General features: G+C 35.1%; 1 protein-coding gene across 6 annotated transcripts in view; it reads right to left on the bottom strand.

The window, feature by feature from the left end:
• METTL25 (methyltransferase like 25) overlaps positions 1-15970 on the bottom strand; it is a 165813-nt gene that overhangs the window by 100269 nt on the left and 49574 nt on the right. For all 6 annotated transcript variants that reach the window (XR_003791041.1, XR_003791040.1, XM_029204799.1 and 3 more), the window contains exon 6: positions 898-992. Coding sequence is in view for 4 of the 6 variants with exons in the window: in XM_029204799.1 (XP_029060632.1) it covers positions 898-992 (95 nt within the window). In the remaining 2 variants the exon portion in view is untranslated. The remainder of the gene's footprint in view (positions 1-897; positions 993-15970) is intronic.

Below are 15970 nucleotides of genomic sequence, written 5' to 3'. Positions count from 1 at the left end.
TATAAGCTGCCAGCATTCTGGGAACCAAGTCATTCCAAGAATGACCTCCCATTCTAACAAGACCCTAAATGAGTATCATTTACAAATATAATGAAAGAAAGGCAAATTCCCAGAAAAGTATTTTAAGAGGACTCACAAAAGGAAATCATTATTTGAGCATAAATAAGATTTCGAAGTTAATTCTCAGATATGTGACCCAGAACACTGGAACACTTTTTTATATTGCTGTGTTACTGGCAATATAAAAAATATTGAGATAATGACTACAAAATAGTTAATTTATCTTGGGATTGGGCATTAAACACATTATTTTAAAAGCTGTATTTTAAATTTATGATGACAAAGTCCACTTATACCATTTAACTGGCATCTGTTCCTTTTTAAACCAACATAACACCACAAACAGAGAAGACTGTGGGCTAAAGTGTTCTAGGTCTAAGGACACGAGCTAAATAAAGATTTCACTTAACTAGATAGTTACTTCATATCCCAGGTAGCTTAATAATATTTTTCCCATTTTATAAAAAATTAGGAGGCCAAATGATCTGCTACAAACAAACACAAACATACCACAGAGCTGTGGGTAAAGCACTACAGTAATTCTGTGTTTAAGACTTGGTTGTTGGTACATTTTATATGATAATTAAAGTAATTATATGTAAGAAATTAAGTACTATAATGTAGAATTATAGTATAATTATAAATTGTTATCACACTGCATGCAGAGTGAGTAATGTTGGAAGGGTAAGTCATTTTTTTCCTCATAATTTGCAATGCACAAAAGCATTAATTATGACACTCTGCAAAATTTGGCATTTAATGAAGCCGAAAATAAATAAATAAAATTCTGCAACATCTGGATAAAACTCTAAGTCCAGGAAAAAAAAACAGTCATACCAAACATGCTGACATTCTGGCATTCCGGCCACAGCACCATCTCTCTTCCTTTAAATAGTGGCACATTGGAAATCCCCACTTTTCTTGGGTACATTCTGCAGATGGAAGAAAAATATGGATTATTTAAATAAAATTCTTCCTCTTTTAGTTAAAGTAAATAATCTATTGAGAAAGCAAATCAGTCATTTGAAAGTCAAACAGTAGTTAAACATGTAAGTGGTAATGTTTAACAGTTCATTCCAGTATGTTAATTAAAAGCATATTAATGTTATAAAAATGGTATTTTTCTCAACAACAGCTGTTTTGTATTTAAGCTCCAGGTCTGATACCAACCAATTTGCCAAAATTATTTCTCAAATATTTAGCAAAAGCAATTTAAAATGGAAATACTTTGCATGTTCAGTGTAACTACAGAAGATAAGTAATGAGATACTGGGCATTTACTGCTGACCCGACTTTCTAATAAAATGGTTTATTAAATGTGAAATTTGGCAATTTATTATAGAACAATATTAATTCATTCCTAACAATGTTGAAGCACCAGTTTTTTTTCCAGCCACGATGTTCACTTTCCAGAAAATGAACAGCTGTATAGGCTCTTATTTTTTCACTCCCTTGACAGGCTGTAAGATTTTCAACTGTGATTCAGTTTGGCTCAACTGCATTATGGTTCGAGTAACAACAAAAAAATCAACATTTTCTGCTTAATCACAGGTATCTGCTGCCCAGCTCACTAACAGAGTTACACGTGCAACTTGCAGATGTGTAAGCCCCTTATGTACAACTATTAACTGCACAGGGTTTCTCAAAAGGCAAAAAAACATTTCTATTTTAAGTTAAAGTCTAGAAAAGCTGAAGCCTATCAAAACTGTGGCAATTAAAAGAAAACTGAGATGAATATAAATTTTCTATTAGGTTAAGTAAAACAGAACTAGAAAACAAGAAAATGCTTTAAAAGAAAATACTGTTGAGGTAGATTCCACTAAATAAACTTCTGTGTTATGAAAGGTCAAATGATTTTTTATTAAAATAGAGAAAATTTAAATTTCATGCAGATCATAAGCCTGTGATAGTGATTTCTTTCAGGTATTAAAGTAAGATTTACAATAGACGTTATTGATACTCAGATGGAAGATACTGACCCTGCCCTAGGAATATAAATAATAATAATGCTAGTATTTATACAGCACTTAATATTGTTAGGCACTATTGTAAGTGCTTTAAATGTAATAACTAGCTTTAAATGCTAAGAGCGTTAAATGTATTAACTAGTCCCCACAGCAATTCTGTGAAATAGGTATACTATTATTCTCATGTTTCAGATAGAGAAAGTGAGCACAGGGAGGTTAAGAAAACTGCCTAAGTTGCAAATCTAGCACATGGCAGAGTTGGAATTTAAACCCAGGCAGTCTGACACCAGGGGCCATGCTCTTAACCACCAGGCTATATAAACAATTTCACTTTACAAGTGCCCAGGAATCATGGAGCCCTTGAAGCCTATCCAGTAACTAGGGACCCTGGACTACTTCTCTGTCAATTTCCAAGATGCCTTGAAACAGCAGTTTGAGTTTTACTGAAGGCTTTATGATTTAACTGAAACATGATTATTGCTAAATCAAAGGGCTACTCTAAGTACTTCAATTTTTTTCTTACAACTGAAGAAAGAAATATCTAAACTTTACTGTAAAGGGAAAGGGGCTAGAGAAATGGGGTTGTGGTCTTTTATTGAGAGTGTTAGGAAAAGTGCTAACCAATAAAACAGCTAGTTCTTTCCCTTCCCCCATCTGTTCTCTCCTTCTTCCTTGTAGTAACAGCACTCAATTTTTACCTGGCTATTCAGCTGCTCGGGTTAAAGACTGCAATTCCCAGACTCCCATGCAGTCACTAGGATAGCTAGAGGGTAAGTTTTGGCTAACTGGATGAGGGCAGAAATGATGTGTGCAAATGCTCAAAGAGGAGTGGGGGGGGGCATGATCTTTCCCCCACACTTTCCACCCTACTTCATCCCTCGAATGTGTTCATGTTGGCAAGCAGACGGTGGAGCAACAAAATAGAAGGATTCTGGGTTCTTGGAAGGCTTTTTGGTGCAGACCTCCCTTACTAACTCTGTCTACCTCTGGACTGAAACAGAAATATCCATCTGTCTTGTTGAAGTCACTGTTACTTTGGGTTTGAACCCATTTTGCACCTAAATCTTTATCTTAATGCTTCCCAAACTTTTTTTGTAGCTCAGCCCTCTGGGAATATGGCAAATTTTGTACATCACAGTGGAATAAACAGATAACTGTGTTGAGGCAAAACCCACGGGATGAAGGAAGCAGTATCCTGGGAACTCCCATATAGCATCCACAGCACACTAGTTGAATACTTCTGCCCTAATTAATACAGAAGTCTTCTTTGAGGATGTGATATTTGAGCAGAGATTTAAACGAGGAAGCAAGCCATGTAAATATTAGGGGAAGACAATGAAAAACAAACAAACAAAGTGCTTCCAACAGGATACAGTTTATCTCCAAAAACATAATACCAGAACATTTTACCATTTAAAATGATTAGCCAGCAATTTCTCAACTTATAATATCCCAACCAAATACCTACAAAATAAACTTCTACTAGGGGAAAAGAAGAGATGAAAGTCAACTTACTACAGAACATGAAAAGAATCCCACTTAAGAAACAAGCAATGCATTTGTAATGAAAAGTATAATTAGTGCGCCATCATTGCTCTGCAATTCACCTTATGTTGCCAGGAAAAAAGCAGGTCTACTTGTCTGAAAACAATAGAAATTTCCTCTGCCAATAATAATCTAAAAGAACTGACTGAGAAAAATTATAACTTATCATTAGATTGAAATGGGAAGAGTATTTCTGGAAAATATATTACAATGGAAGGGGTATATTATTTCCAGGAAAAAAAAAATCTAAGAAATCCATGTCAAAGTTACTCTCAAATTGTTGACCTATAGAAACTGTAAGAGATAATAAAATTTATTCTGTCTCTAAGCCATTCAGTTTTGTGGTGATTTCTGAAACAGCATTAGATGATGCATACAGTCTTGAAGTAGCAATCGAGAGGCTAATTACCTCATACAAGGGAACTGAGACAGAAAAACGCACTGCTCGATGAGGATGGGAAGTATGCTTCCTCAGCAAAGAGCTAAGTTTTGATTAGACAGTAAAGGAATTTTCAGAGAATAGGCTGCAGATAAAGACACTTTTAGTAATGAATGACCAAATTCCAGAAAATTTTGGAATTGAGGAGAGGTAGAAGACTAGGCAGAACAAAGGACATATAGAGATACATTTGATGAAAATCCCAGAAATCAGGAATGAATCGTGAGGCCAGGGTTTCTGGTGAGGGCTGACATGAATGGGGATCAAAGGCACGATGGGATTTGGTCTTTACCATCCTTAGAGAGATAGCGGTGAAGCTGTGAGTGTTGTGGTAGGGGCGGAGGAAGGAATTTTTCAGGGGAATACAGAGTTCTGGGCTTGACAGTTGATAAAGGGAAGATGTAGACACGGATACACAGGACTCCTGGCATTCCTCTTGATTTCAGATGATATAGCATGGAAGCCAGCAGGGGAGCAGTCACATACTGAGCACACAGGGCTGTCACTGGAGAAATGGAGGCTGAAAGATGGCAAGCATGTTCCCTAACTTGTGTTGATGAAGGTGACGAGGTAGGGAGGAGGGTTACTGTCTTCCTTAGGGCTCATAAAACTTATCTTTGCCACCATAGTGAAGGCCTACCGAAGGGTGCCCTTAACCTGTGTGTTAAGAAAGTTATCCCTTCAACCCTACATAACAGTGTGAAGGACAGCTGAAGGGCAGTCTTACTCCATGCACATGGCTCCCCAAATCTCTATCCAAAACACCCATGAACTTTAAGGTCCTAGGGCAGTTTACAGCAACTGCCAGCCTTGGCTCAGGGCTATGGGAAACCACATTAGAGACTCACTCCTCTGGACAACCCAATGATTGTGTACTCACCTTGAAGTTTTCTGAGTCTGCATCACAGTTTCCTCTTTGACTGAGGTCACAGCAGCCTCACAGCTGTTCAGTTTGTAAGAGAACAAGTGCAAAAAACTGATACAGAGAGACACCCTCAAACAAAGCCTTTCATATACTGATTCAATATAATCTTTAGAATCTATTTCACCAGCTTCATTCTGACTGCAGTGAAGAATGAGGCTCCCTTCTATGTCCTGAATCAAAGTCACTGTGTTCACCATTTCTATTGTTAAGTCTCGGTCTCCTATTTAACTGTATTCATATACTTATATTGAAATCTAGTTAAACTGGGCATTAAACTTCCTTATCAGCGAATCAAGTTGCTCTCCTTTATGAGCACTTTCATGCTATCTTTAAATGATAATTTTGGAGTAGATGAAGCCTCTTGTTTTTTTCTTCTATTTCATTTCTTAGTCTTTTTTTTGAACATGAGATATGATTTGTTTTTATTGGTTATCTATTTCATACATATTAGTGTATATATGTCAATCCCAATCTCCCAATTCATCCCACCACCCTCCTGCCCGGCATTCCCCACTTGATGTCCATTCGTTTATTCTCTACATCTGTGTCTCTATTTCTGCCTTGAAAATGGGTTCATCTGTACCATTTTTCTAGATTCCACATATATGCGTTAATATATGATATTTGTTTTTCTCCTTCTGACTTACTTCACTCTGTATGACAGTCTCTAGGTCCACTCACGTCTCTACAAATGACCCAATTTCATTCCTTTTTATGGCTGAGGAATATTCCATTGCATATATGTACCACATCTTCTTTATCCATTTGTCTGTCGATGGGCATTTAAATTGCTTCCATAACCTGGCTACTGTAAATACTGCTGCAATGAACATTGGGGTGCATGTGTCTTTTTGAATTATGGTTTTCTCTGCATATATGCCCAGTTTCTTAGTCTTTGCTGGCTTTAGAAATGCATTACTCTTGTAAATGTAGATGTTCTACTAGTTCTTCCTTCTTGTGTTAATAATATTATCCACTTAATTAAACAAGTTTGAATTTTAGAACAACCTTTTATTCTTCTCTCCTTTAGTCTCCAAGTTCTTATATACGCATCCTCTTAATTATATCTCCTTTTCGTTTTCAATCTTCATTAGCTCTTGACTGGGTAAATGTAATACCTACTAAAAAATTCTTTTTCCCTTTCTTTTTGCCTTCTTGTCCTTCCTCTATATTAAGAGTAACAGTATCTTTCTGAAAAGATCTACATAGGCCACTCAAACAGCTCTTAGTTCCATCATCACCAGCATCTGAGACCAAACCCAATGGGTATTTTTCTTACTGTAGATTTTCGAGAGCTTTTGATACTCCCTCCTTAAAACATTCTCTTCATCTGGCTTCCATGGTATTCTCTCTTATTTGTGGCCTAATGCTCTTCATAGCCCCTTGATAGCTCATTATTTTCTGTCTATTAAATGTTCTTAAGGCTTAATCCTCTCACTCCCCAAGCCCCTTTTATACTTCTTTGAATAAAGGCTCATAAACTCACATACCTTCATCTGGTAAACAAAAGTATGAAGCGGCTAGGTAGAATGTAATGGGTACTAAAAATTTTGTATGGTAACCGAGTATCACATTTGCCTGGTCTTACTGCTATTTAAAGTAAAATTTGGGCATAGTTAAGTCTATCTAAATTGCCTAAAATTAGTCTGAACTCTTGCCCTATCTATACTCTTTCCCTAAACAATCTTGTCCATATCTCAATATGTACTGATGATCCCTGTAATACATTCTGAGGGCTGCCATAACAAATGGCCACACACTGGGTAGCTGAAAACAACAGAAATGTATTCTCTCACGGTTCTGGAGGCTAGAGGTCTGAAATCAAGGTATCAGTTGGATCATGCTCACTCCAAATGCTCTAGGAAAGAATCTCTGCTTGCCTCTTCCTAGCTTCTGGTGGTTGCTGGCAATCCTTGGCTTGTAGATGCCTCACTCCAGTTTCTGGGCAATTACATCTACTCCTCTAAATTTAATTTCCACATTATTTCAGTCTGAACTTCTTTCTGGATTTTGACGTAAGAATTTTAAACTATTTGCTGAACATTTCTAAAATGGAAAATATGCAAAAATAAACTCATTTCCTAAGCCCACAAATCTGATCTTCCCCCATGATGATATATCATTATGTAGTCAACCAACCTAAAACCTTGCCATCATCTTTAGCCTTCGCCACCCCGACCCTACCACATTTCCCTACCATTGGTTACCATGTTAGTTGGTTTTATCTCTGAAAAGGCCTGGTAAATTGTTGTCTCCTCCTACTGTTCTTATCTAAAGTATCCTTGCTTTGGACTCGTATAACTACTCCCTAACCAGGCTCCCTGTCTCTGATCTAGCTCCATGCCAGTCTATCTTCTATTATGTGAAAAATTACTACTTTTCAGAAATGTAAATGAATGTATGCAACTCTTTTGCATTAAACACTCAAAAATACTTTAATGGAACAAAGTATACTTTGCTTTCCACTGAATAATATTCTGAGACCTCAGTATAGCATTCATGGCTCTCATAATCTGGCCCTAACTTGTTTATTCATCTTTCTAAATGAAGACCAAATGTCACCTTTTTTAGAAAGCTTTCCTTTATCCCTTAGTTATGAAAAATTACTCTCTCTTCTAGTCTTAATAGCATTTGGTTTATACATCCATCACTCATTACTTCTTTCATTCATCTTTTCAATAATTCATATCTGTAGTTGATTAAGATCTATAGGTCATGAATATATCACTCTGAGACATGCATGAAAGTTCTACGTAATTGCTTGTGAATTCCTCACTACATCATGAGCTCCCTAAGGGGAAAGAGAGTATCTCACTTATCATACATCCTCTACTGCCTACTACAGAACTTTGTTGAACTGAATCAACAGAATTACACAGATGAATCAAGATTATCTACATGTCCTCACTCTACTTTGAAAATACACACTTTTAAAATTTCTTTAGACCTAAATGAAATCTGACATATAATTTTATCTAGGAAAAATAAACAGGTATTAAGTTGTTAGAGACAAATTTTTGTCACCTAAATTAATAATCTCAACTTACATTATACCTTTGTATATAGAGGGTTTTAGACTATCTTATTTAAAACCACAATGACTATTATTGAAAGATAGGAAAAAAAAGATAGGGAAAAATATATAAAGTGATTTTTTTTTTTTTGCGGTATGCGGGCCTCTCACTGCTGTGGCCTCTCCCATTGCGGAGTACAGGCTCCAGACGCGCAGGCTCAGCGGCCATGGCTCACGGGCCCAGCCGCTGCGCGGCATGTGGGATCTTCCCGGATCAGGGCATGAACCCGTGTCCCCTGCACCAGCAGGCAGACTCTCAACCACTGCGCCACCAGGGAAGCCCTATAAAGTGATTTTTGAGAGATTTTGCTTTACTCTTCACATATCTGACCCTCCTCTCCCTGTTTAGTTTTTCTCCTGTTTATAACCTGACATTATGTATCTATTTATTTGTTTTTCTATTCCCTGATGCCTTCTATCAGAGTATAAACCTAATGAGGGCAGGGACTTTGTTTTGATCAATCTTGTATCCCTGGTCCCTAGAATAGTGACTAGCATGTGTCAGGCACCCAATAAATATTTCTTATATGAAGAAAAAAGACCCCAACAAAATCCTTAGGAATAAACCAAACTAAAACTGGGCAAGATTAACACAAATATCTGAAACAACAACCAAATAAATGAAGAGATAATTTATGTTACAAAGAGAAAAAAATATCAAAGACATAATTTATTCCCATAATGATCTTTAAGTTCAATGCATGTCAATAAAAATCCCAACAGGCTTTTTTTTTTTTAAATGGACTTTAACAATCTGACTCTAAAACTCATTTGACACACAAATTATCAAAATCAGCTTTTACTTTAAATCTGGGCAGCAATGTTTATTATGATCTAAACATTATAAAGAAAATGAGATAATTTAAAAATCACTCTTTTTAAGCATAAAACATTTTGCAACTTTTCTAGGAATTTGCACTGTAAACCACATATACTTTAATCCCAAATGAAAGACTCAAGTAAACTTTTCTACCTAAGCCTTATTAAATTGTTGATGTGATAAATATTTCAATTTTCCTCTTGCCAAGATCTCTGGATAAATAAAATATTTCATCATCAAATTTTAAAATGCTTCCTAATTGTTAATATTAAATAAGATTTTTAAATATTAACTATCTCCTTCTCTAAAAGATGGTCTACCCTTTTCACATCTACACTAGAAATATTAGAAAGAACTCTATCAAAATATGAAACAAAAGCCTTATTGTTCGACTTTCCTATCTGGCATTGTTCACCATACGTGCACTGAATATCCTGGCTTCCATTGCTGAGCCCAGACAATGAATGAGCTGCAGTCAGCGAGCCCTTCGTGGCTGAAATCTCTTCTTTGGGGAAACTCACTCAATAACCCTATATCTGATCTCTAAAAAATATAAAATTTCATCTGTATGTCTTACACAGACCAATGAAGTAAAATGGTCACTCTTTTTAAAGTAAATAAATAAGTAAAACTCATATAAAAGAAAAATGAATGAGGTTATCTAAGAAAATTCTGAAAAATAAGAACTTTGGGGAACTTGCTCTACTGGATTTCAAAGGTTCAAATTAACTACAGTAATTTTAACAGTATAGTATTATCACAGGAACCAACAGATTAAGGGAAAAGAAGAGAACCTAAAAATGCACTATCTGAGAAAGGTGTCATTTCCTATCAATGTGTGAAAGCATGGATTATTCAATAAATAGCATTCAGAAAAATATAAAATTAAAACCATTTTGCAAATAAACAAAAATAATCCAGATAGACTATGGAACTAGATAAAAATTATAGTTAGAGGAGAAAATTAGAAAACAAATATCATCAATATAGCAGAAGCAAAATAGAATATGGTACATCCATTCCAAGGAATAGTTTGTCCTGCATTAAACAAATTTAGTAAATCTATATATGTTAACAATGGAGAGAGCTCCAAGATACATTGCTAAGTAAGAGAGCAACACTGTACTGTTCTTCCTTATTAGGTCATCTTGCTGGTCCTCCTTACCTTCCCAAACTCCTTTGGAATATTCCTAGGTTCAGTCTCTGTACTTCTTTTCAACATTTCTGCTCCCTAAGTGATCTCACTCAGACTTACTATCTATATGTTAATAACTCAGGGATTTATCTTTAACCCAGATTTGTCCTCAGAAACCCAGAATTATCTATCCACTGATAATATAGCCTCCACACTTGAATTTTTAAAAGGAAGGTCAAACTCAACCCGTCCAAAACTAAACAACTTCCACCTCAATTCTATTCTTTCAGCAGTCGTATCCAGTTCACTAAATGACAACTCCATTTTCCCATTGTTTCAGGCCAAAAATCTTTGAATTACACTTGGCTTTCTTCTTTCCTTCACACCCCCACTGAATCTGTCAATAAGTTCTGCTAGCAATACTTTAAAAATAATATTGAGAGTTTAACCATTTCTTCTGCTGCTCCTCTCTGATCTAAACCACCATCATCTCTCATCTAGATCAGCTTCCTAACTGATCTCCCTGCTTCTGATCTTGACACTTTGTTTCATCCATACTGGTGTCTGCAGTGTTCCTTGAAAAAGGCAGGCAAGCTCCTCCCTTTGGGCTTTTTACTTGCTGTTCCCTCTGCATGGAACACTATTTCTCCAGAATAACTGCATTGGTTCCTCTCCCATCCTTCAAATGTCTGCTCAAATGTTATGTTAACAAGGTCTTCCCTGGCTGCTTCATATAAAACTGTCCCTTCACAAAAAAAGCCTCAACAAATTTAAGAGGACAGAAATTATTTCAAGCATCTTTTCTGACCACAACAACAGGAAACTAGAGATCAACCACACAAAGAGAAATGAGAAGAAAATGATTACATGGAGACTAAGCAACATGCTACTAAAAAACCAATGGGTCAACAATGAAATCAAAGAGGAAATTAAAAAATACCTTGAGACAAATGACAATGAAAACACAAACATATGAAACACATGGGATGCAGCAAAAGCAGTCCTAAGGGGGAAGTTCATAGCAACATAGGCCTTCCTCATAAAGCAAGAAAAATCTCAAATAAACAACCTAACCTACCACCTAAAAGAATCAGAAAAAGAAAAACAAACAAAACCTAAAGTCAGCATAAAGAAGGAAATAATAAACATCAGAGAGGAAATAAATAAAATAGAGATTCAAAAAAATTAGAAAAAAATCAATAAAACCAAGAGCTGGGTTTTTGAAAGGATAAACAAAATCAACAAACCTCTGGCCACCAAGAAGAAAAGAGAGAGGACCAAATAAACAAAAAAAGAAATGAAAGAGGAGAAATAAAAACCAATACCACAGAAATACAAAAAAAAAACCCATAAGAGAATACTATGAACAATTATATGCCAATAAACTGGACAACCTAGAAGTAGTGGACAAGTTTCTAGAAATATAAGGCCCATGAAAACTGAATCAAGAAGAAACAGATAATTTGAACAATTATCACTAGACTTGAAATAGAATCTGTAATAAAGAAAAAACTTTACAAACAAAAGTCCAGGACCAGATGGTTGCATTGAGGAATTCTACCAAACATACAAAGAAGAACTTATACCAATTCTTTTCAAACTCTTCCAAAAGACTGCAGAGGAGGGAAGACGCTCAAAGTCATTCTATGAAGACGCCATTATCCTAATACCAAAACCAGACAAAGATACTACCAAAAAAGAAAATTACAGGCCAGTATCTTTGATGAACACAAATGTGAAAATCCTCAACAAAATATTAGCAAACTGAATGCAACAACACATAAAAGGATTATATACCATGATCAAATTGGATTCATCCTAGGGTCACAAGGATGGTTCAACACACAAATCAATCAATGTGATACACCACAGCAACAAAAGAAAACACAAAAACCACATGATCACCTCAATAAATGCAGAAAAAGCATTTGATAAAATTCAGCATCCATTCACAATAAAAACTCTCACCAAGTGGGTATAGAGAAAACGTATCTCAATATAATAAAAGCTATTTATGACAAACGCACACCAACATAATACTCAATAGGGAAAAGCTGAAAGTCTTCCTGCTAAAATCTGGAACAAGACAAGGATGCCCACTCTTACCACTTCTATTCAATATAGTACTGGAAGTCCTAGCCACAGCAATCAGACAAGAAAATAAATAAAAGGTATCCAAACTGGCAGGGAAGAGGTAAAATTGTCATTATATGAAGATGATAAAATAGTCTATATAGAAAACCCTAAAGACTCCACATACAAACTATTAGAACAGATAAACGTATTCAGCAAGGTAGCAGGTTACAAGATTAACGTACAGAAATCTGTTGAATTTCCTTACTCTAACAATGAAATATCAGAAAGTAAAAAAAAAAAAATCCCTTTAAAAATTGTGTCAAAAAAAAAAAAAAAGTAGGAATAAACCTGACCAAGGAGGTGAAAGACTTACATGCTGAGAACTATAAAACATTGATAAAGGTAACTGAAGGTGATTCAAAGAAATAAAAAGATATCCCATGTTCTTGAACTAGAAGAATTAATATTGTTAAAATGGCCACACTACCCAAAGTAATCTACAGATTTAACGTGATCCCTATCAAATTATCCATGACATTTTTCACAGAACTAGAACAAATAATCCTAAAATTCATATGGAACCACAAAAGACTCAGAATTGCCAAAGCAATCCTGAGGAAAAAGAACAAAGCTGAAGGCATAACCCTCCCAGACTTCAGACAATACCACAAAGCTACAGTAATCAAAACAGTGTGGTATTGGCACAAAAACAGACATAAGATCAATGAAACAGAATAGAGAGCCCAAAAATAAACCCACACAGCTACAATTAATCTTCAAGAAAGGAGGCAAGAATATAAATGGAGAAAAGACAGTCTTTTCATTAAGTGGTGTTGGGAAAGCTGGACAGCCGCATGTAAATCAATGAAGTTAGAACACTCCCTCACACCATACACAAAAATAAATTCAAAATGGCTTAAAGACTTAAATATAAGACATGACATCATAAAACTCCAAGAAGAGAACATAGGCAAAACATTCTCTGACATAAATTGTACCAATGTTTTCTCAGGTCAGTCTCCCAAGGCAAAAGAAATAAAAGCAAGAATAAACAAATGGGACCTAATCAAACTTATAAGCTTTTGCACAGCAAAGGAAACCATAAACAAAATGAAAAGACAACCTATGGAATGGGAGAAAATATTTTCAAACAATGCAACCGACAACAGATTAACTTCCAAAATATATAAACAGCTCAAACAGCTCAATATCAAAAAAACAAACAACCCAATCAAGAAATGGACAGAAGACCTAAATAGACATTTCTTCAAAGAAGACACAGAGATGGCAAATAGGCACATGAAGAAATGCCCAACATCTCATTATTAGAGAAATGCAAATCAAAATTACAATGAGGTATCACCTCACACCAGTCAGAATGGCCATCATCAAAAATTCTACAAATAATAAATGCTGGAGAGGGTGTGGAGAAGAGGGAACCCTCCTGTACTGTTGGTGACAATGTCAATTGGTGCAGCCACTATGGAAAACAGTATGGAGGTTCCTTAAAAAACTAAAAAGAGAGTTGCCATATGATCCAGCAATCCCAGCCTTGGGCATATATTTGGAGAAAACTCTAATTCAAAAAGATACATGCACCCCAATGTTCATAGCAGCACTATTTATAATAGCCAAGACATAAAAGCAACCTAAGTATCCACTGACAGATGAATGGATAAAGAGGATGAGGTACATATATACAATGGAATATTAGTCATAAAAAAGAATGAAAAATGCCACTTGCAGCAAAATGGATGAACCTAGAGATTATCATACTAAGTGAAGTAAGTCAGAGAAAGACAAGTATAATATGATATCACTTACATGTGGAATCTAAAAAAAAAATGATACAAATGAACTTATTTACAAAACAGAAACAGACTCACAGCATAGAAAACAAATGTATGGTTACCATTACTTACAAAACAGAAACAGACTCACCGCATAGAAAACAAATGTATGGTTACCACAGGGGAAAGGCAGGACAGGGGGTACATTAGGATATATATATATAGATAGATAGATATAAATCTATCTATCTATCTATCTATCTACCTACCTATTTGCTTATTACTCTGCTGTCTCTACCCACTAGGATCGAATGACAGGACATGACAGCAGGAACATTTTTCCTTCCATTTCTCTAGCTCCTAGAAAAGTACTTGGCACATTGTAGACATGCAATAAATATTTGTTAGAAGAATAGGTAAATGAATTAGTGAATCATTACATGTATCTTAAATCCTAAATATTTGTACATATATGTATTTGTATATGTACATGCATAGAAAGAAGTATGAGAAGGCAGTGTCACTGTGGGTAGTGATGCCATAAAAGGGCTTTAACTTTTTATTGTACTTGTTTGTATACTGTCAGAATTTTTTTATTAATGATAATGTATCTATGTATTACTTATGTTAAAAGGTAAGTAAATAAATGCTTAATATTTTTAGTTTATTCACAGTACAAAGTACTTTATTAAAATTTATTTTTGTGTGTGTGACATGCATCTGTGTCATTTTTATAATGCTTTATAAAAATAAAAATAAAATTTAGGTTGATAGGCACCTTATAGTTTCTCACAAAAAAAATTTTTTTTTAAGTCAAATATATATCATTTACCAACCCTTTTGTTTTGAAGTTCAGTCTCTGTTCCTTGTTATCCTTTTCAAGGATGGACTAAGACTCCCTAGGCTTCCTTACAAATACTCTTCAAGGGTATCTGAAGACTTGCCAGGTAGAGACTGACACACTCTCAAGTAAAGATAACATTTGAATTTTAGTTGTAAAAGTTTGGAAACTTATTTCCCACCTTAGAATGTTATAGCTTAAAATAAGCATCAAAGGCTATAGCACAATTCTATGAAAATTTCTTGATATTCATTTTAGCCTTTAAATAAGGTTAACTGTATATGGTATTCAAAATATTATCTAAGGATAACAGGCATATTGAAATTATACTGAACTGCCCAGATTTCTGAAGCATTCATATCTTACCAGTTTCTTGAATATATTAAAACTAAAAGGATAAATATAATTCAACTATGTAAATCAGACCTATACTCTTGTGAAATAAAATTTGTATTTTATGGCAAGACAAGAAAAATTTAAACATAAAAAAGTCTTCTTTGGCCTCCTCTCTCCCTGCACTGTGCATTGTGTATCCGCATCATGCATCGACCAAACCTCCCCCCATTGGCAGGAATACCTGCTCAACCATAAAGAGCAACATTCTCCTAGCATCAACAAGACAACTAATTCACTTACATATAACAAACATAAATTTGTGTTTATTTCAAACTGTGGGTTAAAGCCAGTGGTGCAGTGAAGTTGGCTCCAGAGAGAGAGAGATTGTGTCATCTCTTCCCAGTTCAGCATTCAGTGACAACAGGTTGATAGCTTGAAACTGGCCAAACTGGGTGTATTTATATCATGGAAATCAGGAAACGCTACATATTAGGGTTTTTATTCAGGGATGGAGCAAACCATTAAAATATTTAGCGTCACACCACTGGCTATGACCCACTACTGGATCATGAAATTAATTTAGTGGATTGTGATCAATATTTTACACAATAGAAAGAAATAGAAAAAGAATACCAGCACACATTGTGTGTTGTGAGACCCAGTACCTTTCAAAGAACAAATATTAACTAAAAAGAATAAAAAGTACTTTTTAAAAAAAGTTCAGTACCAGTATTATTTATCTATTTATCTATCTATATACATACTAGGTAGTGATATAAAATATATTTAATGTGGGTAGTGATATAAAATATATTTAATGTGGGTCTGAGTAAAACAAATGCAGAATCACTACTATAATCAAGAGAACAAATACAATTTTCTTCCAAGAACAGTTTACAACTTTGTGGTCATCATATGCTTTGTGGTGAAAGATAACATGCTTGGGAGAAAAAAATTTTGTAG

This window comes from Monodon monoceros, unplaced genomic scaffold, assembly GCF_005190385.1.
Source record: "Monodon monoceros isolate NGI ecotype Baffin Bay Population unplaced genomic scaffold, NGI_Narwhal_1 Super_Scaffold_6, whole genome shotgun sequence".
NCBI classification, from domain to species: Eukaryota; Metazoa; Chordata; class Mammalia; order Artiodactyla; family Monodontidae; genus Monodon; species Monodon monoceros.
This window is presented reverse-complemented; position numbering and strand designations above follow the sequence as displayed.